General features: G+C 38.6%; 1 protein-coding gene across 1 annotated transcript; it reads right to left on the minus strand.

Annotated features, from left to right (window-relative positions):
* Nucleotides 1-219: 219 nt before the first annotated feature.
* On the minus strand, nucleotides 220-27,706 carry cta (Guanine nucleotide-binding protein subunit alpha cta). The gene is made up of 3 exons (XM_074087458.1): nucleotides 27,017-27,706; nucleotides 12,510-12,778; nucleotides 220-8,946 (listed from the first exon to the last, which is right to left on the minus strand). The coding sequence occupies exons 1-3, from the start codon at nucleotides 27,515-27,517 to the stop codon at nucleotides 8,589-8,591; spliced, it is 1,128 nt and encodes a 375-aa protein (XP_073943559.1). The 5' UTR covers nucleotides 27,518-27,706; the 3' UTR covers nucleotides 220-8,588.
* Between the last annotated feature and the right edge of the window lie 265 nt (nucleotides 27,707-27,971).

Here is a 27,971-nt window from a genome sequence, read left to right on the forward strand (position 1 = left end):
TTGAAAACGTCTGGCTTGCACTTTACTTCTCTGTCGCTGTCTTGTGTATACAATTTTCAGAGGACATATACATAATGTATGCCAGTATTTTGACTGGCGCAAGTTACTTATTTGCCGCGGGCCTTTGGCTTTGGCTTTTTAGAATCGTGAATAAATTCAAGCCAATAGTACGGGTGACATTCATCTTCAAACGAGGTGTTAAATAAAAACATAAAACCATACATGCATTGTATTTTATTACACTGTACAATAAATATTGGGCTGTATACAAAATATAGAGGAATTCCAAAAGATATTGTCAACACTCTAGCATACAATAACACGAGTGTAAAAATGACTCCTAACAATATGTTTAAAATTCGTAACGTATAACTATCTAAACCTTTCTCCCAAAACCCGTAACGCGTAAATTTCAAAACACTGAACCATAGAATTAGTTTTATACTGACAGCTTTTGAAACCTTTTCACCCTTCAAATGGCATGGCTTCGTTGACAGATTATGCGGCAATTACACATTTCGTTCATATAAGTATGTAATGCGATCGCCGAACATATTTCAAACAACTTCGGCCAGCGAACTTTAATTTATTTTATTATAATTTGTCTGCCAACTGCGGTGGACTGTGCTGTTAATTATGATAAATAAAAATCGTGATAGTTTAAAACATTACACATCTTATTATTAGTTCAATGAATAGTCTCTTTTTCAACCAGGATCGGCAGCGTTTTAAAATTTACGCATTCGTGTTTCAAAAAAAAGGTATAACCGCTTATCCACGAGCCTCGGGTGCGATCCTAATTCAGCCAAATAAAATGGATAAGCCAATTAATATAAATTTTATCTAAGGTTCGTTTCACTTCAACAATTGACACCCTCAGCTTCATTTAAATAACACTATACGGGTAACGGGAGACTCACTTTTACACTGTTAAAAAATCGGATCGGTTATTTATTACTATGAAAAAATACCTACCAAAATCTCAAGTCTAGAAAAATGAAATTTTGGATAATTTATTGAATCAGGCATTACTTTGCTCACCCGTGACCTAGGTCTAGGTCTAAGTTGGGTCGCGGGTGAGCAAAGTAATTGTTTCAGTACATGAAATTTTGCCACGAGTTTTTCATCCACCGTCTTTTAGCAAATTTCCAAAATTTCAATATAACTTCTAGATTTAATGGCTTACGCGAACGAAGCCGCGGGTAAGTGCTAAATAACATATAAACTATCGTTTAAATGAGAAATATTTGGCGGCTATATTTGTTAATAACCGTTTTGAGAACGCATTAGTGTAGATAAATCAAGGAATGCCAAGAAACTAGGTTCGTTTCCCAGCTCCATCAATACTTTTCTATTTATTTAATGTGTTCTACATTCAACGTCATTTGGGGAATAGAAACTTTTCTCAGTACAGTGTAACAGTGAGCGCTCCCTCCGATAACAGCATCATAACAATCACAAAGTCCCGACTTGGTCGAGCTTATTTGAGACCCATGTTCCACCTCACTACCCTAAACACAACACCGCTTCACATCCCGGGAATATTTGGAAAAAAACATTCGGCAGCGTCCACTACACCGTTCGTGAAGTTGATCGGAGTTGAATATACAAATAAACGAGTAGTGTAACTCATTTCATTCCTTATCGTCGGGAAACTTCGATGGATAGTGTAATGGACGCTTGACAGTCATGATCCTTTGGCAAAAAAAAACAGTTTCTAACAAAACTAGGTATCTAATCAAGACGCGGTGTAATCGCTACACCCTAGCGGTACTCTGTCTACCTATCTAGGGCTAGATATACGTATGAGCAAGGTGTATTAGTCTCGCGGGGTTTTTTGCTCGTGTGGGTTGACCCACACACGCGACAAAAGAGCGAGAAAAGGCTCGCTGATCCACAAATACACGAACTTATGACACCTTCTGCTACAAGCGGAGCGGACTGCATAGATGTGCTTCTACTGAATAAGAAAACAAATAAATAAATAGATAAGAATTCATAAGTTCCTTCCGCCCGTTACCCATTTTCAGTGGAAGGCGGACATTACTCGTACAGTCGCCACCACACGGAAAAAAGAAATTCTTTGACTAAGAATGTTCATAGTCTCAGGAATATTGTTTTCATCCAAGTAATTCTAACCCAAGACAATATTTGTCTTCACCCAATACAATGTGGCGTCCGGCTATGTACGAAATATTATTGTTTTGACGCAGGGCATATTGTCTTAATCTAAGACATCCTTTTTTTCCGTGCAGATATTTCAGAGCGGCTACGGTGGTCAAAAATATCGGCACATCGCATGCACTCTACTATTAAGGTATTGTATCGATATTTTTGACCACCTTGGTCGCTCCGAAATATCTGGTGGCGACTGTACATGCATCTATCACATAAGATGATGTAATTTCGCTTGGGCCGTCCGATTCGCTTGTACGCGCCTTGACTAGGCGACTGTTGCTAACCCTAACTTTTATCGCGTTTCATTTTTTACCCGACTGCAAGGAGAGGTATGTTTTTCGCGCGTATCTTGTATGTAATTTACAAGTAAAATCTGTAATGAAATGAACGCGTGGATTGGATATAGCTACGCCACAAATGCTAGCGTGTAAAACTTATTTGGTTAAAGGAGTATTACAAAACCAGGTTTGCATGTTGTCCACAATCCGTCGGTAAGTCGGACCTTAATTTGTAAATCGTTCTTGAACGTCTGTTAATGAAGTTCAAAAATTTGGACGGCAATCAGTAGTTAACCATACAAAATGAGTGCCTGGAAAAAGTTTCATTCTAACAAGAAGAAAATTACCCATACATATGCATGCTTAGTTTGCCTGTCGCACTACAGAATATTTCATAAAACTACAGATTGTTGTTCAACTTTTCGAACTCCGCTTACACAGCAGTCTATGACGTACAAACGGACCGTGGATACCAATTAGCACTACAAACTTAGTCATATATCAACCTTTAGGATCTTCACTGATTTAAAACATATCAGGACTAATAATTAATCGTTCAGATTTTTGCATAAAACCATGTATATCTCTCGTAAAAATAAGAGCTTCAGTCGTCTAGCCGCACAACAATGGGCTACATCAACATCACCTTATTAAAAGACATGTGTCATAAGGTTAAAAAGTAATTGAAAATTTTAGATTTCGAAGCGAAAATTACCCGATATTTTATAATCTATAAGCCTTGGTGCTTGTCCTGTTTACTGTAACAAAATACGTGCCACACTGGGCGCGTTCTGCGTCGTTCAGTCTGGTCAATTTTAAACGCATTTCATAGCTACGGTCACGAGCGTTAATTTGGGACCCATTTCGTCTAAAAATTTTGAATTGTCATACAAAATGACAGATATTCGATCTTAAGTGGGTCCCAAATTAACGCTTGTGACTGTACAGTCCGTGTCGATATCTTTGCCCTTGACTGTACTAGTACTCTCTCTTTCACCACATTATTTCAAGTGCCAGATTACAATGATACCGTCCCTGTTTATTTTGTTCAATGAGGGCTATCGCGTATGAATTCGCCACTAGAGGCGCTAGTGTAGCGTGAGGTCTCCGAAATGTCAAATCTCATAGTTTTTGGTTGAGCTACGCGGGTTTATTTATAATTAGAATAATTTTGTGAATATTTTGCAATATCTGACATTAATTATGGCAAATATGCGTTCCGGGGCAATGAATGTCTGTGTTTTGAGACAGTTTTGTCTTTCGGAAACCTTTGTCCTCCCTTTTTTCCGAACAAAACGGGGACTATGCAACACTGTGGCATGCTCGATATTTTTATGGTACGGTTTTAAGGTGTATTAAATATGATTTTAATCTAAACTTTGTTTTCACCCCCGTAATAACAGACTTTGAAAGCCATACTTAAAAACCTCACGCAACAGTGCGCCATCTAGTGAGACAAAAAACGATAGCCCTCATTAAACAGAAACGCAACATAAATATCTGTCACATAAAGCAGCAACTTAACACAGTGGTGAAACAGACCCTAAGCGTGTTACAGATGTAGCGACTAATATTTTGCCATCGATTTTGTCGGAACGTTCGCATTCATCTTGCTGTCTCAACTAGCTTAATTAAGTTTACTGAAGCGAATTGAGTAAGCAAGGTAAATACGAACTTATCCGACAACATACGATGCAAAAACATTATTCACAAAATCTGTAAGACAATTAATTTATCGACCATTCATTTATTCATTCATTCAACAGGGAAAATCACATCAGACCTTGGCAAACAAAAGTTGTTAAGTAAACAATGGAGTTTGTAGTGCTATATTGGACAACAAACTTGCATGTACCGTTACTTAAGCTTCATTTAGACCAGTATTAAAACGGCGGCCAGCCCAGCTGCTACCAGTGGGCCGCTTCGTATAAAAAATGTTTTTACTGTTGACAATCAATGCTATGCTAAGGTTGAGTATGGCTGGTTAAGACAGTACGAGAAACATTAACGTACGTTTTGTTATATGGTCGCGCAATGGTTGGCACGATTTTGACATAAATTATTTTTGTTTTCACTCTTTACCAAGTGCGTTACGGTTTAAGCTAAAATATACTTAAAATTAATGAGAAATTGAGATTTTATTTCCAAAAAAATCGTAATTTTCGCAACCTCACTCGCGCTTGCAAGTTTATAAGTCATTGATAGCAAGTAAAGTAACATACTGAAACTCGCGTGATACTCACAACATCTAAACGAAGCTTAAGAATAGGTATTTTAAACATAGTTCGGAGTTGGGAATAAATACAATATTAGTTTCTCATAACCATAACATATTATTATCAACAGTATAAGTTTCAAATCATTTCACAATACAATTAGAATTATATTTTACAATAGATTTTTCGCCACCAAGACTGACCAGCTATCGTATGTTAATTTGAGCCATAACACTTAGAGACAAGGTACATATATTTCCCAGCGCCGACAAGCCCGGCCATCATAGCAATGAAAATAATAACTTTTAAAAATCTTAACAAGGAAAGTCGCCATAACACAGAACCTTGCGCAGTCTCCTTAAAGTATAATTCACTTTGTGACAATTTTCAATGATAGGCTAGTACAATTTATGCGAAAATTTATCATAATTCATTTATGATTTGGTCAGAAGAGGCGTTAATATTATAAACGCGTAACAATCAATTTAGCAGTCTCGGGCAATCGAAATTGAATTATTTTCACCGTGCCATTTTATCATATTTATAAATTAAAACCAATACTGCGTTTGACGAACCTATAATTGTTTAGTAAAGTAGTTTTTAATTGTGTTCACGTGTTTAGTAATTTCGACCTTTGGTATCAAATTTGTGAACATGATTGTTAGTTTGTGAACATGATTATGATCGAATTAAAAGGACGTTTTGGCAAGTTTGACCAAATAATTTAAGTTCTATAAACAGAGTTACAAAGTCAATTGATTTAGTTTACAAACATTCCCATAAATTTTGCGACTCGATTAAACTAAAGGCGGTTCTACAACAAAGGTGGACTGGGGCAGCGCGACATTATCATGTTTTCAATTTGTGATGTTCAAAGAAATATGACGAAACTATGACACTATAGTTTATACATTTCAATAATTTTAATAAGTTCATACTAACTGCTGGCTTATGAAAGCCTAGCCTGAAAAAAATTAAAGGAAACACGAGGTTAGTTTGTTCAAACTGGGATAGCAAGCTAGTGTTAAGTAGTTAGCAAGCTGGGAACTCTGGTTTCGTATATGTACAGAAATATTTCTAACCAGCTACTTTGGTACACAAGACGCCAGTGTTATTAACTAGCTATCCTAGCTACAAAAAATAGTCTGATATACAAAAGTAGCTAGCTGGAATGGAATCAGTTCTGTATACACGAAGTCATAACTCCTAGCTTGCTAATACGGTATTTGATAACTGTTGAATTTGCCATATTCTTTATATTATTATAAAAATAAATATAGATACCAGACAATGTTTAGCGAAGAGAAAAATTAATTCGGTTGAAAATTGGATTTATAGCGATTTTTTGAAATCTATATATCTGTCTCTTTCTAAAACGCTTTACTCAATGCAGCAAGTATGGCGCTACTTGCGTATGACGTCACATGCAAGCGTCTTTCTCTGTCTAATCTTGAAATTCAAACCTTTATAACTCTGGTATATATAAAGATATCTTAAAAATTGTTTTTCTGTTCGATTCGATGCATTGTCAAGTTTTAATTTATAAAGTAAATAAAAAATAGTAAAATACCGTATTTCGTAACACCAGCTTACTATCCTAGCTGGAACAAATTAATCTCGTGTTTCCTAAGCAAAAGCTCACACCACAACACTGCTTCAAAATAAATTATCAAAAGAATGTAGATATAAAAAAGAACAAATACTTAACACAAAACATTATCTACTTTAATTTCTAGTGAAATATAAAGCAACAATTATTCATTTCAACTGTCTGTGAACTCGTGCTGAAGTGTACGACACGCTTATTCCTTCATTTCTTGTTTACAAGCTAATCGCATCTCTTTCTTACCAGGACGGTTACGCGTAGCGTAAAGCAATAAATGTTTTAATATAAAATAAATAAATAAAAACATATAATTTGTTGTAAAACCACAGGTAACGTAAGTACAATGATTAATGTTGATTGTTTATTTGTACCCAAATAAACATTAAAACTTGTATATTTATCTTTCCACAGTGTACAGTGTGTTTTTAGAAAGTATATTATACCAGCATATGATAATGCCCCGTAGCCCCGCCAGCCGACAACCAGTGCTGTAAGCTGTGTTGGCAACCCGTCCGTTCTGTGGCAACACAGTTTGTACCCACGATGGCACTCTTAAATGCAACGTATCACTAATATGGAAAACACAAACCCATACAACCCCCTACCGAGAAAACCGGAGCTAAACCTAAACTAGCAATACCAAATGATGTACATGTAAAAATTACAGAGGTATTTACATTATAGCCTCTAAACAAACCATCAAAAAAATTACAGAATAAATAGACCTTCTATTTGTAACGTAAATATATGTACTTTCTATTTCGAATTCAAATAAATACACTAAAGCTTATGAAACTTACACAACTAAATGAGTATAATTATTATGATCAAAATTATGCATTAATATTAGTACGGTATCAGATCGAACTAACCCGAATATGTACTTTGAATTGATCAAATTTATCGTCGAACAAACATAAAGCATTTACCACGAGGTGGGGGCCATGTTGACCGAAGAAAGGGACGCTGCTCTACGTTTAAATAGGATAGATTTTTTCTCTTTGCGTGTGTGGCAAACCGTCGGCACTAGCCAGCCGCGTGATAAACCTTTTATGATGTATCTTTGTGCCTTTTTTTATTATAAAAATTGTAAATTGTAGAAAAGATGCATAATTAAAATAATATACACTAGAACAGCTAATGAGATTACATGTCTTTGCATTAGATTGTGCCAAGGGACGGAATCATCGTGAGAGTAACGTCGGGAAACTCGCGCACGCGACAATATCACAACGCGTCGCACGTCACGTTAAGTTCAAAAAACAAGTATGCAATATTGAGCGTTACTACTAAAAAATTTGTCTAAAAATGAAGATAAAAAATAGTCGAAACACTGACCTCATAAAACGTTTTCGTGGCTGCAATATTTATTAGTTCATTTTAATTTAATCACAGCAATTAATATAATTTTGAGAAGAAACATTAATTTCGTTTTAACCCCTGAAGGGAGCGGGTTTCTATAACACCCGATTGTAGCAATTTGTGACGTCATTTAAAGCTGCATGTGGATCGAGTTCGAGCAACCGATTCCTGATTGGTCGAGCGATCGAATCTAAGATTAACCAACCAATCAAATGCCAACTCGAGCCGCCAATCCGCAGACGTTTTAAAGATGAGACCTCAACGCACCAGGTCTCGGCTTGGCACCGTTTATATTACATGTCCATTAAGTTAAGATTCCCTTCTATGTATATATATTTTTGTAACCGACATTAGAACCCGTATTCAGTTGGCATAAGTTTTGAGCAAAAATGAAACCATTAGATGTCGACACTCTAAGTTAGAAATAGACCGTATTATCTTCGCGAAACCAATCGTGTTCCACGCTCGATTCGCGGCATTCAATTTCCAGCTATGTAAAATTGGAATTGAGTATCAATATGGATTTCAAATCGCAAAAGCAGCGATGCCAATCAACGCTACTGAGATGGGCACTCCGAAGTAACCTAATGGGGTCATTCCAAAACAATATTTTGTCTAAGACAAGTACTATACACCGCCTCGACCGTCCGCCGTAACTACGCGTATACTCCGTAGAAACAACGTAAACTCCATCAAAAAGTGATCATAATACATCATCAAGTGCAAAATCTACATTTTTTTGGTCATAAATATACTGATATACAAATATCGTTACAGATAGACTATACATAGTTTACCAAACTTTAATCGGTAAATAAATACGTGTCATATTACATAATTTACAATAACATAGTAGGCCGCGGGGGAGGCCCGGCTAACGCATCGTCTTTATCGTTACGCATATCACATTAGGGCTCGACACACACACAGGCACACTCGCTCCTCCGGTCACTGAAGCATGAGCGACTCTAAATTGCGGTTCAGGATGGTATCTTTCACGGAGTTGAAGACCACTTCGATATTGTGCGTGTCGATGGCGGTGGTGAAATGGTGGTAGAGCGTCGTCTTAGGTTCCCGCCGGACGCCGGCGAACATGTCCAGGAGGAACATTTGCACATCGGGCAGGCTGTGGGGGTCGCCCGCGAACTGCGGGTAGTACCAGCGGATGTCCGTATCCGCGCGGCTCACCTTGCGCGCCAGCAGGTCCGACTTATTGAGGAACAGGATGATGGAGATGCCTTTGAAGTTCACGTTGTTCACTATCGTGTCGAATATGTTGAGCGACTCTTCGAGACGATTCGTTTTTCTGGAATGAAAATAGACGCGGGTCGATGAGAATTGATCAAGTGCAACACGGTGGGCTGATGGTGATTCATGTCAGGGAGCCCTTTATATATTTCAATAGGACTAACGCATTAACATTGGGTGATTCCAGGGGGCCATATCGGCTCGCATTCTTATTGGAAGTACGAATGTAATGTTTGTCATAACTCTTTTTTCTCTGAGTCCAATAATTGTTCAGAATTGTTATGAAACAAACCTAACGTATAGTTTTCTATAGGATGACCATTTAAAAATTTCAGAAAACTGTAACGTTTCAGTGGGAAACGATTTTTCGATTCAGTGACGTGTTTGCATAATATTCAACTGTGTTAAGTTTTCTTAAGAATTATTAGTAGTTTAAGAGTAAATAGCAGGCATAAAATATACCTAAACTTGGAATATTCCGTAGAAAATACGAAATCCTTAGAAAAATATTACTTAATTTTTTCGTAGTGGCTACGGAACCCTATTTCGGGTGTGTCCGACACGCTCTTGGCCGGTTTCCTAAACTGGTGGTAGATTTTTTGAAACTCATAAAGTGCTTGTTTTAGCCTAAATTGAATAAAGTTATTTTGACTTTGACTCAAATCACCTCAAATACAGAACACGGTGTAAGCTTTTTGGATTACCCTTGGACCCATAATATAAAGGAATTTCAGTTTAACTACGAAACCAAATGGTTTACGCGAGCAAGGTCGCATGTACTCGTAAAGGCTATACTTGGTTTGGATAGATATTTAACTAAATGTAAACAAACTTCAGCTGCCCGATTTGGTACATTCCAGGTTTTTATACATTTTACTTATCTATAATTGTAATATAAACTGGACTAGTGTATTTCAATACAGAAATGTAAATATTTAGATAGTTCAATCGGGGAATTTCAATATTAAAGACGCCAATTGACGTTGCTTTGTGTACATTTAGTTAAATACCTATCCAAACCAAATATTTAGATAGTTAATAATACTATAACTTTATAAATCAAATCAAAATCATCCCAGCCTATATACGTCCAATGCTGACAGTCCTCTCAGCTTTGGGCCATAGTTCCCACGCGGGCCAGTGCGGATTGGGAACTTCACACACACCATTGAATTGCTTCGCAGGTTTGTGCAGGTTTCCTCACGATGTTTTCCTTCACCGCATAGCTCGTGGTAATTTCAAATGTAATACTAATTTCGATCAACTTTATAAAACAATTAATAAATTAGAGAACTAGTGTCTAAGGCATGTGTCACCGCGTCCTAATGAATAAGCGGCATTGCGTTGCGAAAACAGATTAATTATGCAAACTGCAGATTATACCTATATGGGCGTGACTCACTCGGAATATTTACATTTCGCTTAAACTGGTTTCAATTTGCCCTATTTTGTCACCGAGTTTACGTTTATTTTTATACTAGCGCATGCCTGTGACTGTGCCCTTGTGGAAAACTAAAAAAAAAAACATTAAACTTTAAAAAAAAATTGAAGTTCAACAGTCGGGATCCATTCAAAATCATATCCAATGTGTTAATACAGGTCTTAACTATCTGCGTGCCAAATTTCATCCTATTAGTTGAGCCATTATTGCGTGATGTAACAACAAACATTCAAATTGCATCATCTCGACCTTATCTATGTCAGACTGCATGTCACAGGCCTCCTCTCAAAATGAGAGGGCTTGTGCCGTACTCCCCTCGCAGCCCCAGTACGGAACTTCACACACGCCACTGAAATACTTTGAAGATGTTTGCAGGATTCCTCACGATGTTATCCTTCACCGTAAAGCTCATGGCAAAAACAACATCAAACATCAAAACATTTATGTTTGATATTAGGATAGTTTCAAAGGGAAAACAAACATCTTACGGAGAACGTGCGGCACCGTATCATCAATTTTACAACCACGGTTTATAATTAGCGAAATTACATCAGCGATTCAAAATTTTATGATGCCGTTTGCCTTCATTAAAACTAAATAAAAACAACCATGTAAATATCGATGTTCATTTGAGCCATAAAATTCACTTTCCGTTGAAACACATGACTCTAATGGTATCTATCCGTTTAAAAATACCTCATTGACCACAATTTCTTACTAACGTAGAATTTCTATAGAAAAAGTTTATTTTACAAATAGGCCGTAGACGGCTCTTTCCAATATCTTTATTTTAGTCTGCCAGCGTTTTCGGAAAGATTGCCAAGAAGATAGCGCCGCAAGAACCTTGGCAGAAAGTCGATTTTTCTACAAACAGGTTACAATTTCTATATTGCTAATCACAAATTTACCTTTAACACAAATTGCACACAAATTCTGATTAAATAAATGAAAAAATATACACAACAAGTGAAATTACCACAGGCCACTATATTTGCCCTCTTAAGGCAAAAGGCGGTATCTCAAAAATTGAACTTAAGACATTCTGTATCAGTGGCATAAATAAGAACAAAGTTTTATTTTTATTTAGTTTAAGTATTTTCATTTTTAACCCCCGACCCAAAAAGAGGGTTATAAGTTTGACCGCTATGTGTGTCTGTCTGTGGTACCGTAGCTCTTAAACGGGTGGACCGATTTGAATGCAGTTTTTTTTATTTGAATGCAATCGGTTCAGCCGTTTTTTGAGACATTGAACTTTGAAGTGACAATGTCGGGGGTTTTCCAACTTTTTGTTGGTTAGGTCATATATACTAATAGAACTTACGTGGCCCCTATTTTCTTTTGGGTAGTACAAATACCTACCTCAGTATTACTAAATTTAAAAGGTATGACTACGGACTACGGTCGACGGGAGAATGGATGACTCAAATAAATAGAATTGATCAATATGTCATTCTCGAAACTATAGTCTCAGCCTCAAGCAGTCATTCACACCGCAAACGACGTAATACATGGGATGAGCATGCATCATCATTCATCATGCATCAACAAAATGCCTGCTTCGTAGGTTAAGGCATTATATTCGCATGCCTAAAAAGCAATGAGGGCTATCGTTTTTTGTCTCACTAGATGGCGCACTGTTGCGTGAGGTTTTTAAGTATGGCTTTCAAAGTCTGTTATTACGGGCGTGAAAACAAAGTTTAGATTAAAATCATATTTAATACACCTTAAAACCTTACCATAAAAATATCGAGCATGCCACAGTGTTGCATAGTCCCCGTTTTGTTCGGAAAAAAGGGAGGACAAATGTTTCCGAAAGACAAAACTGTCTCAAAACACAGACATTCATTGCCCCAGAACGCATATTTGCCATAATTAATGTCAGATATTGCAAAATATTCACAAAATGATTCTAATTATAAATAAACCCGCGTAGCTCACCTACAAACTATGAGATTTGACATTTCGGAGACCTCACGCTACATTAGCGCCTCTAGTGGCGAATTCATACGCGATAGCCCTCAGTACGTCCTGGCTTTGAGATAGAAGAATTTTAATTTGATTCAAACAAACAAATCAGTCACACGGTTCACGTAAATGCAACTTTTAAACAATATAGCCTCTGGCTGTTGATGCCAAGTAAGCCTCGACCGGGTAAGATCAAGCCGACCAAAAATACTCACCTATCTTCAGACAACACCTGGTCGAATTCCGAAGACGAAACGAGGAACAATATCGACGTGACCGAATCGAAGCACTGCGTCCACTTCTGCCGCTGCGTCCGCTGGCCGCCGACGTCCACGAACACGAACGGCACGTTGTTGATGTTGATGGTGCACTCGGAGATGCCCTTGGTGGCCTTCCGGCAGTGCAGGATGTCCTGGTGCGACGGCGTGTACTCCGGCCGCGCGATCCGCTCCAGCTCATCGAAGAAGTAACTCACGGAATCGCTCTGGAATTGAGAAAGGGACCATCACTTTTGGCGTTGGCTTTGTATGAAGTTGCACATCGACCAGAGACCGTATTGTCTTCTAAGGTTTCTGACACTAGCGATCACAATCAAATGTCAGTTTTCGCATACAAAATCTGCCATTTGATTGTGATATCGCGAGTGTCGGAAACGTTACACAATACGGCCTCAGAGCTGTACTAGATAACTGGGTTAAAACTCTCTATAGTCCCCAAAGTAAAGATGAAAATAAATAATCATTTTTACAAAATTGTAGACGTCTCGAAATATTTTCCTAGTAGAGTAGTGTTACGTTAGTTCTTAACTGAGCCTCAATGTTTGTTATTAATTTCCCTACTAAACATCCTGGGCTTTTTGTTGCAAAAACTCCCAGTCCCCCATCCCCCGAAAAGTAATGTCCACTGCGTTACCAAACAATAGTTTATTTCTCTATTTTGAGCCTAAATATTTCGATAAAAGTCATCAACATCAATCAATAGTCAACATATCTAAAGCCCCATTAAGCCGAGTTTAGACTTGCAAGAAAAATCGTGCAAGTTGCATTAGGTACATTGCGGCGCTCGATTGACCACTACAAACTCGTTGGTTTTAATTTAAGGTCTCGCAATGTAATGCACGATTGCAACTTGCACGATTTTTCTTGCAAGTCTAAACTCCGCTTTAGACCATGCAAGTTGCACAATGAATTCAGTTGATAAAACAAATACCGCAATGTAGTGAAACGTGCATGTTTGCAGGTGGTAGGACCTTGTGCAAGGTCCGCCCGGATTGCTACCACCATCTTGCTCGCTAATCCTGCCGTGAAGCAGCAGTGCTTGCACTATTGTGTTTCAGCGTGGAGAGTAAGACAGCCGGTGAAATTACTGGCACTTGAGGTATCCCATCTTAGGCCTCTAGGTTGGCAACGCATCTACAATACCCCTGGTGTTACAGATGTTTGTGGGCGGTGGTGATCTTTTACCATCAGGAGACCCACTTGCTCGTTTGGCATCCAGTCGAATAAAAAAAAAAAAAATGTAAGTTCTCGCATGGTCTAAGTGGGGCTTTAATATGTTCATTGATAGTTATCTCATAATTATCCGATCATTATCCAACAATCTAACTTGTAATTAAAAGGACATTCGAACACACAACCAACGTGAGTATAATAATTGCCGCAAAATATTTTCCGCATTCGGATATTCATTACTATAGACTATAGACAAGACAGATCTTACGCATAATATCACACAGCATGGACGTTATTATCGTTGATAATTCAATATGATATCGTTGATTTCAGTACGCAACAACCCTGGTTTTCGATTTGATCAATTAAATTATTGTAAATTGTCCCAAAGTTGGTATTGAAAGCCTGCTTACATATTTAAGCAATTAGATTAGCTTAATTTACTTATAGTTGACTGGTAAATTCTAACCGCAAGCTTTATTTAGTATTCTGTACCAGTCTCGCACCCACACAGGCAGGCAAGTCTCGTTAGCTCACCACACAAGTTTCTTAGAATATATGATTTGATACAAGAGTTTTGCAATGCGGACGCCACACCGTCTACTTGGCACTTAGATGTTGCAGATCTTTGGAATTATCCGTAGGGACGCATGCTCATAGTGCTTGTTAAATATTAATACCGCTATTAGCTAATTATACTAATTAAGTTTCGAGGAGTGATCCCAAGACACGTAGATGACGATGGCAGTGATTAATTGTGATGTTATAATTAATCAGATTGTTGTATCGTTAAATTGTTCTTTGTAGATTATTTCGTGATTTTGACACAAGAAGTAGACAAGTAGTTTACAAGTTATTTTTTCCTACTTTACCTACTACCAAAAGTAGCCCTCGTGTTTAAACGTCCGTCTTTGGATCACCGACTTACATAGTGTAAATTACCAATTTCAACTGGTTCAGATGTTTCGGAGCAAATCGAATGTGACAGACGGACAGACAGACAGACAAGCACACGAGTGATCCTATAAAGCTTCTGTTTTATCCTTTCAATGTACGGAACTATAGAAAAGACGTAAATCAACATAATTCCTAACCTATCAACCGAAAAAAGATTCCGTTCAAGTAACTTTACGAGCGTGCCCTTATAGATTGATATCAAAGTCATAACTCTGTAGGTAGGCATCGTAAACAGAAGTGAATGATTAATAAAGCTACCGTATAGCCCAATGAAATTATTTTATCGCAAGGTTCTGTTTACGAGACATAGGTAATCCAATTGACGACCGATCTAAATTTGGCGATAAAGCCTACTCAATCTATAAAGGGGTTTCTATTAGACCTAGAGTATAAGTTCTCAACGTGGGCGATCACGCCTCCTTGCAGGTATTGAAGGCTTTCTGGGAACCTGTGGCAGTAGAACGCTCGGAAGAAAATAGAAGGCGTTCTGTCAGTAAAAGAAAGAGGTGTCCTTGGAGGTGGAGGTGTGGAGGTGGAGGAGGAGGAGGCGACCGGATGGCCGAGTGGTTAGAGAACCTGACTACGAAGCTTAAGGTCCCGGGTTCGAATCCCGGCCGGGGCAGATATTTGTATGAATAATACGAATGTTTGTTCTCGGGTCTTGGATGTTTAATATGTATTTAAGTATGTATTTTATCTATATACGTATGTTTATCCGTTGCCTAGTGTCCATAGTACAAGCTTTGCTTAGGGGACTAGGTCAATTGGTGTCAAGTGTCCCATGATATTTATTTATTTATTAATTTATTCTTTGCGGCGGGCCGTATGCAAAATAAAGTTAGAAAGTATAATCTTGAAGGTGCACGGTTATCTCTTCTCTAATGCAGCGTTTCCACCAATAATGTGCGAGGATGTGTTGTAAGGGATGTGTTTTTCATTACCCATAGGGACGCTTCATTTACACATCCTCGCACAGCCTCTGGTGGAAACAGCTGAGCGGAGCTAGGCGAGCTAAATAAAGCGTTTCTATTGGTTAATGAAAAACATATTCCTCGCAACACATCCTCGCAAGCACATCTCTGGTGGAAACGCTGCTTTAGTCGCTACACTCTTGACAGTGGTCGTGGTCATCGGCTGAGAATCAGGCCCAAAAGAAAAAACAAAAAAAAAAAAGTCAAAAGGCTCAGTACAAAATTCGAAAACGAGAGACGGACGGTGCGATACGAACTTCGATTTTCGAATTTCGTAGTAGCCCCTCGGTAGTGAACCTTCATGGCGACTTGGGGAAATGGTGTAGTGGTTTCCCCCTTGCCTTCCTGCCGCCGGAGTCCGCAGTTTGTAGGCCAAAAGAAGCGCTGCTCCCCACTCTCACATCAGGTCCCTTAGGGCGGCCACATACACTCAGAACTCCGTCCGATTAAGGATTTCGAACGCAGTAAATTCATACAAATCTATGGACCCACCACATACAGACAGTAGTTTTCCCTCTGAAGTTTTCTCCAATTCGGAATTCCGCATGGTGGCCTGTGCGTTAGGAATTTAAATAAACGTACGTGTGTGATGTATAGCCGTGGTGGCCTAATGGTTTGACCTATCGCCTCTCAAGCAGAGGGTCGTGGGTTCGAACCCCGGCTCGCACCTCTGAGTTTTTCGAAATTCATGTGCGGAATTACATTTGAAATTTACCACGAGCTTTGCGGTGAAGGAAAACATCGTGAGGAAACCTGCACAAACCAGCGAAGCGATTCAATGGTGCGTGCGAAGTTCCCAATCCGCACTGGGCCCGCGTGGGAACTATGGCCCAAGCCCTCTGGTTCTGAGAGGAGGCCTGTGCCCAGCAGTGGGACGTATATAGGCTGGGATGATGTGTGATGTATTTACGGAATCCCGGATCGATATTTCAAATCGAAATTCCTAAACGGAGTTCCGAGTGTATGTGGCCGCCCTCAGTCGCCTTTTACAACACTAACCGGAAGCGATGGATCCTACCTATACCAGAACCAGGCACAGCATGGAGTTCTGAAACCGGCCACGGCACGGACGTACTATGATACGAGTACGAGTACTTCACCCCCATGCTAAAGTCGCAAATCTGCTATTTAGGAAAAAATGAGTTCAAATCTATCTTTTTCCTAAATAGCAGATTTGCGACTTCAACAATGGGGGTGACAACATTGCCTCAACAAACAAATTTAACAATAGACCAAGAACTCGACCACTCATGAAAAATGTAAGCATCCTACCGCCACTGCTCGTTTCCCACAGCGAGCCCGCATCTTCGATCGATGTCAATAGCTACACTTAATCGACAATGGAACGCGGCCGGGACCGTCATCCATCTCCATCCGCCAGCGCGATAGCGCAGCGCATTAGTTAATTAATAATCCCCGACATCATTTAATATTGACGACAGAGAGACGTCTTTATGTCGTACCATTAATTTATAGGGCCAGAGGCGTGACTCCGAACCTGCTTGACCGCCATCCTTAAACGTAGCTGCCTATGAAACGCGGCAAAAGGACATAAGAACCTTCTATTTACTCAATCAAACGGCTCTTTGCTTTAGAAAGGCAAACTATTACTAGTAAGTGGATTGGGCGAGCTCAATTAGATCCTTGTCTACAGTGGCATAAGATAAAAAATGGATTATCTGATGTACGTCGACAGGTACCACTTACTTACTTGAAGCAAAATTATACATAGACTAAACATTAGTATGGTATGTTACAATCTAGATTGAGCAACGCGCGTGGCACTACGAAAGGTGCTCTAGACATATTGAACTAGTGATGGTAGTATCGGATTTCGGATATCGAACTTTAAATTTGCAATTTCGGCTTAGGATCATAAAACATATTTTTCCGAAAGCTGTACTTCCTTAATACAAAGCCCTATCGCTCGCATAAAAAAGCTAAAATGTTTTTGGGGGCAACGGGGAGCCGGAGGCTCATTTTAGCGCCCCGGCGCCCAATAAATATGGATAAAATCAAGTTATTCAAAAATAAATAAATAAATATCATGGCACACTTGACACCAATTGACCTAGTCCCAAACTAAGCAAAGCTTGTACTATGGATACAGGCAACGGATAAACATACTTATATAGATAAATACATACTTGAATACATATTAAACATCCAAGACCCGAGAACAAACATTCGTATTATTCATACAAATATCTGCCCGGGCCGGGAATCGTCTCCTGCGCAAAGACCAAAAATGGAATTAAAAATCTTTTCTGAACCTTTAAATAATCATGAACGCTTATTTACCCAATCAAAAAGAAGATTTGAATGTAAATACATTTAAACCAAAAATTGGCTCACTTAATTTAACCTGATATCAAAACGATGCCATCAATCCCAACCATGATACACAAGTAGTTCACCATGGTAAATTCCCCGCAACATAACTGTGACGGACAGGTGATTTTGCGTAAATTCGCACCTTAAACACACGGTTAACTGAAGCGACGTGACACGCCAATTTGTGGGGCACTGACTGTGTTTAACATGTCCTTGTAAAGTACAAACATTTTGCCGTGCGCGAGATATACCGTAATACCGTAAACACGGGTTGGATGCGACAGGGATCATTTCATCTCGAGCTATACCCATAAAAGACATAAAAGAGTAACGATAGGTAATGAACGAGTTGACTGACTGTCAACGACAGTATAAACAACTGGAGCTAAAGTTGAAAGGCTAATATTTACCTTGAGGATCAGAAAAATGAACTCAGGGATTTTTCAAAATTTCCACGGAATAGAGTTAGCCAATTTTTTATTTTCCCACTGGAACGAAAACACGTGCTGAAGCTAGTTAATCTATCGATAATGAAAGAATTTCTAAAGTTGTTAGAGATGATTAGTTCATATTTGAATTGAACGTTTTAACAGTTCAGTTTGCTCTAGATATAAGTTATTTGCTAAGTGTTAGTTCATTTGGAAGATGTAGCACACCGCGCACTGTAAGAAATCAATGTTTGAAATTAACATAGCATTTAATCATTTAGATTATGCCCTAGATCGCGATCAAAGTAAACACAGTGTTTGAAACATGGTGTAGGTATTATCCAGCAATGAGGACGTTTATGTTTGAAAGACTTTGTTAAAATCTAACGTGTAAGATTCGTGATATACAAAATGTTATTAGTATCATGAGACATGGTTTAGATATATAAATTAAGAACTTAACGCACGTGCACGCGCACTATCCTGAAAGTTTTCCAAAAATTGCGAAACTATTCGAGTCCGATTAGTTTTTATGAGTGCAGAATTTTGTGTGAGATTTTCACTAACGTAACTTTCTATACATGTAACAACTTAAATAGTCTAAGAACTTAAGTTTGTGTAACAAAAAAAAGTTGTTTTCAGCTGTCAATAACATTTGTTGATTGTACTTGCAATGTCGTCGTGAGAGGCGGGACAGTGGTATTTTCAGGTACTGGTCATCCCTTAATGTAACTTTAGATATTAACATAGTTATTTAAGATTATTGTGTCACTATGAATAATAAAGTGCTCTAAAATAAATGAATAATATTATGCTATCCAAAATTCAAACTACATGTCCATCCGAACCAAATTTCGAGTCAATCCGATCGACAGAAGTGGGCGAAATTATCCACAGATTGAAGACAACACATACCTACGACGAAACACAGCAAGTTAAACAAAAGCATGTAAGATGAGAGACGTTCCTGAGAAAAAAATCGTCTGACACACAGAATCTTAGCGACAAGGCCACCAGCCGTCCCTGACCTTCCAAAAGCAATGTATTATACAAATGCCAATCAAATTATGATCTCTCCTCGAAAACAAATAATTTCTTGTTAGGTATTTACTCCACTAATAACGTTACATCTCCAAACCGAGGCACGGATTGATAACCAAATTAATTCGTTATGGAAACCAGCTCCCTATGCTAACGTAATATCCGTCTTGTGAAATTTAATATTTCTGTTTGTTTACAGTGAACGCTGATTCATTTCGTGCGATAATTAAGCCCTAAGGTTCTTTTACTTAACACTAGCAATTAGGGGCAGAAAAACCCATCTCGATACCAGCATTGCAATTACCAGAATACGGTGTAAAAGATAAGATTATCAAATGAAATCATAACAGTTACGCAAATACATATTAACACATAGTTGGGTGTACGTGTAGGTATGTTTACGTGGTGATTCATAAAATTTGTTGTGATGTAATGTAACTGCAAGGTACCGTGAGGTTTTTTAATACGGACACGCGAGTAGAACCGAAGTTTGCGGTTCCGGGTGGTTTTAGAGCGCCAGTGTGCTGCCACACATACGCAGTCGCTTAGCCTGGCCTAGATTTGTCGCGAAACATCTGCCAGGATATACCCCGCGTTTTCACAAGAGATGAGCGAGGTTGTGTTGCGAAGAATGTGTTTTTCATGGACCAATAGAAACGCTTTATTTATCTATCCTCGCTCTTATCAGCTGGTTCGTTTTGGTTTATGACAATCACGTTCCTCGCACATCTCTGGTGGAAACACAGCCATAGGCTGCGAACTGGAAGCCAGTGGGCAAGAGGAGCAGGTCCTATACTAGGAAGTGCAAAATTCGGACTTCGTCTCTTGCCGACCCGCTGACGCTTATGTTATTCAGTACGACAGTGAGAGGGACGGTACGATACGAACTTCGATTTTCGAATTTCGTAGTACCCCCGAACCGTAGGCCGCTCCGCTGTGATGTGACCGTTTTCTTTGTAAACTGTGCGGCCAAGCATAAAAAATCTATTACAAATGTAAGATTTTTTTTCCACATTCCTAAAGAATAGGTACTGAACGTGTATTTTTTATCAGCCAATAGTTTCCAAAGTAAACCGAATGTTTTTAATTTATGGTTTATTTTAATTATCCATAGGTACTGATATTATAAATGCGAAAGTGTGTCTTTCACGTCGAAACGGAGCGACAGATCAACGTGATTTTTGGCATAGAGATAGTTGGGCCAGAGAGTGACATAGGATACTTTTTATCCAGGAAAAATGCACAGTTCCTTCCTGAGTGAACAGCGCGCGATAACCGAATTCCACGCGGGCGAAGCCGCGGGCAAAAGCTAGTTAAATACGTCACGAAATTAAATTCTCCTTGTTACACGTTGCGTTAACAGTAACCGGTGTAATCATTAGTCAATACAAGATATTTTAATAATTAAAATTAACATTCGTAAACTGTTTTTATCAAAACGAAAACCGGCTTTGAATGATTATTAGTGATTTGATTAGTCAATTAATCAAAAACAAACTCTCGCTCAATCACGTTAACTTTGTTTCTAACTGAACCGAATAAAAAACTTTTTATAATAATAAAGCTACGCTACTTGAGATTAAAATAGGCTAATTTTTATACCGATATTCCCACGGAATTGGGATAAACTCCTAAAATCACAACAGCTGATCTGAACATCATAAAATTTTGCACAGCTGTTAGAATACAATGCAAAATTACGATGTAATTTTTGGGAATACCCATAAGAATTCAATAAAATCCCGTAATTTTAATTCAACTGCCAGATCTAGGATAACGCGTGCGAACCCGCGGTTAAAGTCTAGTGTTCAACAAGTTTTCCTTAAAATTCGTATCGTACCTTCCCTCTCACTCTCGTATTAGATAATTCTTCTTCGCAGTGTAAGGCCAGGGGCCGTATTGCCTAACGTTTCTGACGGTCGCGATCGCAATGAGGGCTATCGCGTATGAATTCGCCGCTAGAGGCGCTAGTGTAGCGTGAGGTCTCCGAAATGTCAAATCTCATAGTTTTTGGGTGAGCTACGCGGGTTTATTTATAATTAGAATAATTTTGTGAATATTTTGCATTACCTGAAATTAATTATGGCAAATATGCGTTACTTTTGTCTTTCGGAAACTTTTGCCCTCCCTTTTTTCCGAACAAAACGGGACTACGCAACACAGTGGTTGCTCGATATTTTTATGGTACGGTTTTAAGGTGTATTAAATATAATTTTAATCTAAACTTTGTTTTCACGCCCGTAATAACAGACTTTGAAAGCCACACTAAAAACCTCACGCAACAGTGGCGCCATCTAGAAAGGCAAAAAACGATAGCCCCCATTAAGTGACAGTTTTTGTATGCGAAATCTGTCATTTGATTGCGATCGCGAGCGCCAGAAACCTTAAACAATACGGCCTCAGTACCACTACCATAAGTTTACAGTGACCGTACTCGATAGCGACGGTGTAAATTATTTGTATGGAGAATTGTACAGCCTCTACAAATAATTTACGCCGTCGCTATCGAGTACGGTCACTGTAAACTCATGGCAGTAGTACTGATCATACAGGAAGGCAGTCCGTTTCTATGCTCCAACGCTCGTCGGCTAGTGAGTTAAACAGTCCCAGATGTGATGAATCATTGGAGTATACAAACACGCAGACCATAAGTGGTATACGTAATCCGCCGTTTTAGACTTTATCACCGGATGGCTGAATATTTTAATGACAATCAGAATAGCATTAAAACTTGAGGCGCTCTCGCAGGCGGCGCTCGCAATCGCAATCACCCTCACCCTATGGGTACGGTATGCTGTGCAACAGAAACAAGCGGAAACTATTGTGATTCCAAGTGCGTTAGACAATGGCCTCGTTACAAATAGAAATGACTCGTGCAGTCCCTCTCGCTCTCGTATTAAATAGTGTAAGTGTCAAAGGGACCGCACGACACGAACTTCGAGTTTCGAGTTTCGTAGTAGCCCTGCTGATTGCATGTTGCCGTAGCGAAAGACTGTTCATCATAATCAAAATTTAACAGTACTGTTGACAATCGAAAGTCTTAGTGGATTAGTGGTTTGATCAAACGGCCAAACGAGCAGACAACAGTGGGTTCAAGCTTGGGCTTGCATCTGAGCTTTTCAGAATTTATGAGCGAAATTACAATAAAAATTTACCAATTAACTTTACAGTGAAGGAAAACATCAAGAGGATGACATTTTAACGATTGATTTTTTTAATTCTCGATTAACTTATAAGTAGTAAGAGCTAGGCCACTGGTGTCTTGAATAGTCTTACGAGTAGACGTATTGAATGTTCCCTTCAAGATAACAGAAATCAAATCACATCGTTATAGGCTACTTTTTATTCCGATATTCCCACGGGATAGAGATGTACAGTCCTGCATTAATTTAATATCTGCCACTGTAAAGCGGGCAATTATATCTGACACGTACACGCCCCAGAAAAAGAGTTGTATCAGATATTTATGCACGCGATATTGGCGCTTGTGACTGTATGCATGCAGGCAAACAGCTGAAGCCGTGGTGGCCGAGTGGTTTGACCTATGGCCTCTCAAGCAGAGGATCGTGGGTTCAAACCCTGGCTCGCACCTCTGAGTTTTTCGAAATTCATGTGCGGAATTACATTTGAAATATACCACTAGCTTTACGGTGAAGGAAAAACATCGTGAGGAAACCTGCACAAACCTGCGAAGCAATTCAACGGTGTGTGTGAAGTTCCCAATCCGCACTGGGCCCGCGTGGGAACTACTGCCTAAGCCCTCTCATTCTGAGAGGAGGCCTGTGCCCTGCAGTGGGATATATAGGCTGGGATGAAACAGCTGAAGTCTCAGCCACTAAATTTAGGGATTGCATGGGTGTTCATTAATGATTATGTAACTTTTGGGAGTTTCCATGGGAATTTAGAGATAAGTATCCTGGAAATTATATTTAAATGCCAGATAGGTATATGTTGAACGTGTGAAGCCACAGGTAAAAGCTAGTAATCACATAATGTCAAGAATATTCTAAAGATGTATCTAATATAGAAGCCTTGGTTGCGCGTACGCATGACGCAACAGGCCAATGACTAATCAAGGAGATAAGGAATGTAATTACAATTATTTTATTCATGCTTACGAGTACAAGTGCTCTTAAAAGGAATAATTTAGAGACACAGCAATCTTAGCCTTACTGCGATTTATTTTTGGTCATTAAATAGGTGATTAAAATACATATATTTGGAATAAATAAAGTTAAAATCTTCTTCTGGATGGCTGGCTTGTTGAATGGAGGTGTAAATGTGATTCTGATGCTGGCCAATCTGGCCATACACCATCCTTCCTATCGTCCGCTGCCGATTGGATCTTAGAACTTGACGGCACAATCAAATTTCAATTCTTTTGGCTTGATCAGGCCGATTGGATCATGCCGATTGGAGCGTGTATGGCAGTCGGCGATCGTCAGTTCAGTAAACTCAAGATTTTTGTCGGTGGTAAACGCGTCGTACCGCGAAGTATATGAGTTAACTGAATTCTTTTCATTAAACACTGTATACACACTCTGTTTGATCTTTTTTTTTTATCACAAGTTAAATGCCCAAAACAGCTAACACATCGTCGTCTGTCACTGGTGACGCCATGGTTTCAACTGACTGCCAATTGGACAATTCAAACTGATTGTGTGTGGTGTATATGGACGACTGCAGATTGACGATAGGAAGGATGCTGTATGGCCAGCATGAGTCATCCACTTTCAGAAGAAGTGATGCTGATTCACAGGTTCATTAGATTCACATTTGGTGTACTAAAGCCTTGTAAAATATAAGATTAAGAAAAAAAACTTCTAAGTTGCTACGCTTTTGACAGGGTGTTTGTGGTTGCCGGATGAGGATCAGTGGTGAACCTTCTGGACGATTTTCTTGGGAAAAGTGTAGTGAGTCCGGAGTACGTAGTTGGCAATAGAAAGCACTGTGACCCATACTCATCAGGTCCTTTTAGTCTCCTTTTAGAACACCCACGGAAAGAGATCGAGATTGGGTCTCTCCTTTTCTAAGCGGGCACGGCACAGACTTTGAAAATTTAAAGTTAAAATGTCGAAAAACCCCCTATTTCACCATCTATTGATTAATATTATCTGACAGATAAATGTAATGCCATCTCTGTTTGTTTTGTTCGGAAAGACGGAGATGGCATCACATTTATCTGTCAAATAAAATTAATCAATGAATGGTGAAACAGCCCCCAAGTATAAGAATATAACGGTAAATGGTGGCCAGCAACCATAAGTAGAATAAAGGACAGTTTTATCCCGGAAAATAATATAGTTTCCGCAAGCGCGCGTTAAACGAGTTCTTCATGGACGAAATCGCGTGCAATGGCTAGTGTGACGACCGGATGGCCAAGTGGTTAATGAACCTGACTACGAAGCTTGAGGTCCCGGGTTCGATTCCAGGCTGGGGCAGTTATTTGTATGAATAATACGAATTTTTGTTCTTGGGTCTTAGATGTTTAATATGTATTTAAGTATGTATTTATCTATAAAGTATGTTTATCCATTGCCTAGTTATATGAATCAATAAATATCAATTTATAACAAAATATTCCCAAGAAATTGAGTTAAAACAAAGAATTATGTGTTAGAGTCATTGATGAATTACTTGATCACCAAATGCAGTATGATTCGCGTCTACGTACATACAATACCTAACATATTTAATTCAGATTTTATCCTTATTCAAAACAATTTCTTTTCCTTAATCTACCTACACAAAACAAAGACAAATTGGTTTGGGAGGAAAATTTTGTGTTCATAATACCCTACCAGGTAGTAATTGTAAGGTGTAATAATTGGTATAATGAAATGATTGATTTGAATATGTAATGCATGCACTCATGATTATAAATGATGATGATTGATTCGAAATGGAAATAAAGAGGCTATAATAATAATAAATAATAATAATACCCTACCAGAGAAACAGCAATGGTGAACTAACTACAAAAATATTGATATGGTCAAAGGATAAAAATAATCATCAGATAATTATGACATAATTGTGAAGGAAGGAAAGTTTAAAAAAAAATACGAATGAATGCTTCTTATTCATATAAAAGAGCCATTGCTGTAACAAATTTTAACCCTTGCAATTCACCAACACGCTAATCTAATATCACTAAAAGATGTTACTGAGACGATGTTATCACGAAAAGGCAATTTACAATCCATACAACAGGTTGAGTATGGCTAAGCTAGACACTTAAAATTTTGCTGACATTTCTCGAGCATCAGAGGATTAAGAAAGAATTTCTCAAAATTGCCGACTGATTAGTTAAAGAACTAAAATAAATAAATATCAAACTTCATATCGATTGACCTAGCCCCAAATTATGCTAAACTTTAAGAAAGAATTTCTCAAAATTGCCAACTGATTAGTTAAAAGAACTAAAATAAATAAATATCAAACTTCATATTGATTGACCTAGCCCCAAATTATGCAAAATTTGTTTTATAAGTATTAGGCAATGGATAAAATACTCAAATAGATAGATTAGATACATACCTACACAACATACAACACACATATCAAAAACCCAAGACTCGAGAATAAACATTCATATTTCTCATATATAAAATTGGTATCAGGGATCAAATCTGGGACTTCCAGTGTTGTAGTCAGCAGGGCTACTACGAAACTCGAAACTCGAAGTTCGTATTGTACTGTCCCTCGCACTCTTGTATTAAATAGTGTAAGTGTCAGAGTGTCGCACTACACAAACTTCGAGTTTCGAGTTTCGTAGTAGCCCTGCTAGTTCCCTAAACACAGGACTATCCTGTTGTGTGACTTGTGTGATATTATAATTGTAAGCCGAGTTTAGGTTTGATAAGTCATTTGACACAAATGGACCCTGCATTAGAAGTTAACTCCAAAGCTGTAACTAGCTCTAAACTGTCAGCAGCAACAAGAAATTAAAATTGTCAAAACGGTAATCAGACAAAATAACAACAGCAATGTTTTTTTTGTTAATATCTGTAATCAGTCATAATAGGATAGAACACAATATTTTAGACCATCGCGGTCATTACTCATTTTATGAATTAAATTCAGCATTTCATGCAACTGTGCTGAAATATGGAGCTGCTCTAAAATCAAGGTATGCGAACAAAACCCAAATTTAATTCATAAAATAATTGGATAGTTTGAATTTTATTTAGTTTAATGGGCTATGATAAAAATACAAAAAAACTGTCTCTTTTAAAACATGTTTAGTATTCATTGGTTGAAAACAAACAAAGTAATGCAGTAGAATTTTCATTTGCATGCAGAATTTCATCATGATAATAATAACATCCATCACATTACTATTCTCAGCGGCCAACTTATTATTATTCACCACACTTAGCCTTTGTTCATGAGTAATTAATAAAAATGATGTACTTTTCCATCAAACTCTTTGTTCATTCCAGTTTATCGTAACAGCAACTGCTGAGTGACCCCAAAAAGACTTTGTACGAAAACCAAAATATAAACAAAGAGTGGTCTACAAGCAATGTTTACTCACCAGTTGGAACTCTCTCCGTCGGTCGTAGGCTCTCTTGATGGCGCGATCGAGCCACAGGGAATGTATGTGCGGCGCGTAGTGCAGGAACAGCCGATTGTCGAGCGACGCCGTGCTGTTGAAGTGCAGGGCTTGCTGCCCCACGTCCAGATTCCTCGGGTTCTCCCACGGTATCGCTAGTTTGTCCCGCGCGTCCACCAACACCTGAATACCCTTCACAATGTTCTGGTATATTACATGCTGGTACTCGCGCACGAGATCCGGTTCGAACTTCACTTTGTGTATGATCCTCATCTGCTTGAGGAACGTAGACTTCCCGCTTTCCCCCGCCCCGAGCAGCAATAGCTTGACCTGCCGGCGCAGCGTCTGCTTGTCTTTCTCCAGGATGCGGTCGATCTCTTTGCTGCGGTAGCGCTGCTCTATCTCCTCCTGAGACAGCTTCAGCCGCAGCCAACAAGTCAGCGCCTCCGTACAACAGCTACATGACCACAGATCGTTGGCCATTTTGCATGATTATCTACGCCCATATAAAGTTAAATTCGATACGTGACGTTATACACTACTTGAACCGTCCATTGTACACATATTTTCGCAATAGCACTACGTATGCACTGATAAATATTTTTTAAAAGCTCGATTCGGAAATATACACGCATTCCACTAATCACCCCTCCCAAACTCAAGAGAAAACTTGAGTTGCATCATAGACAAGTTCGAAGGAAAGTTTGAGAAGACTATTACGATTTGTTTAATTAAAATTGTTAATCAAATATTTTTAAGCCATAGCATTAACTTTTATTATAAACCAGAAATTATTTCTAACTAACCTGTTAACATTGTGAACATATGATTTATGTAACATGAATAAACAGACAGACAGGAAATAGTAAAAGTCAATCAAACCAAAGACAAATCAGTAAATATGCTTTACTCGAACTCAGAACTGTCACTTCTTTTT

The sequence above is a fragment of the Choristoneura fumiferana genome, chromosome 5 (assembly GCF_025370935.1).
Source record: "Choristoneura fumiferana chromosome 5, NRCan_CFum_1, whole genome shotgun sequence".
NCBI lineage: Eukaryota > Metazoa > Arthropoda > Insecta > Lepidoptera > Tortricidae > Choristoneura > Choristoneura fumiferana.

Bases quoted from the DNA above. Each gene is read 5' to 3' on its own strand.
- cta (XM_074087458.1), bottom strand. From the start codon at position 27,517: ATGGCCAACGATCTGTGGTCATGTAGCTGTTGTACGGAGGCGCTGACT. The intron at 12,779-27,016 runs GTGAGTAAACAT...TCTCAATTCCAG, and splicing joins GACGGAGAGAGTTCCAACTG to AGCGATTCCGTGAGTTACTT. The intron at 8,947-12,509 runs GTGAGTATTTTT...TTTTCATTCCAG, and splicing joins CAGGTGTTGTCTGAAGATAG to AAAAACGAATCGTCTCGAAG.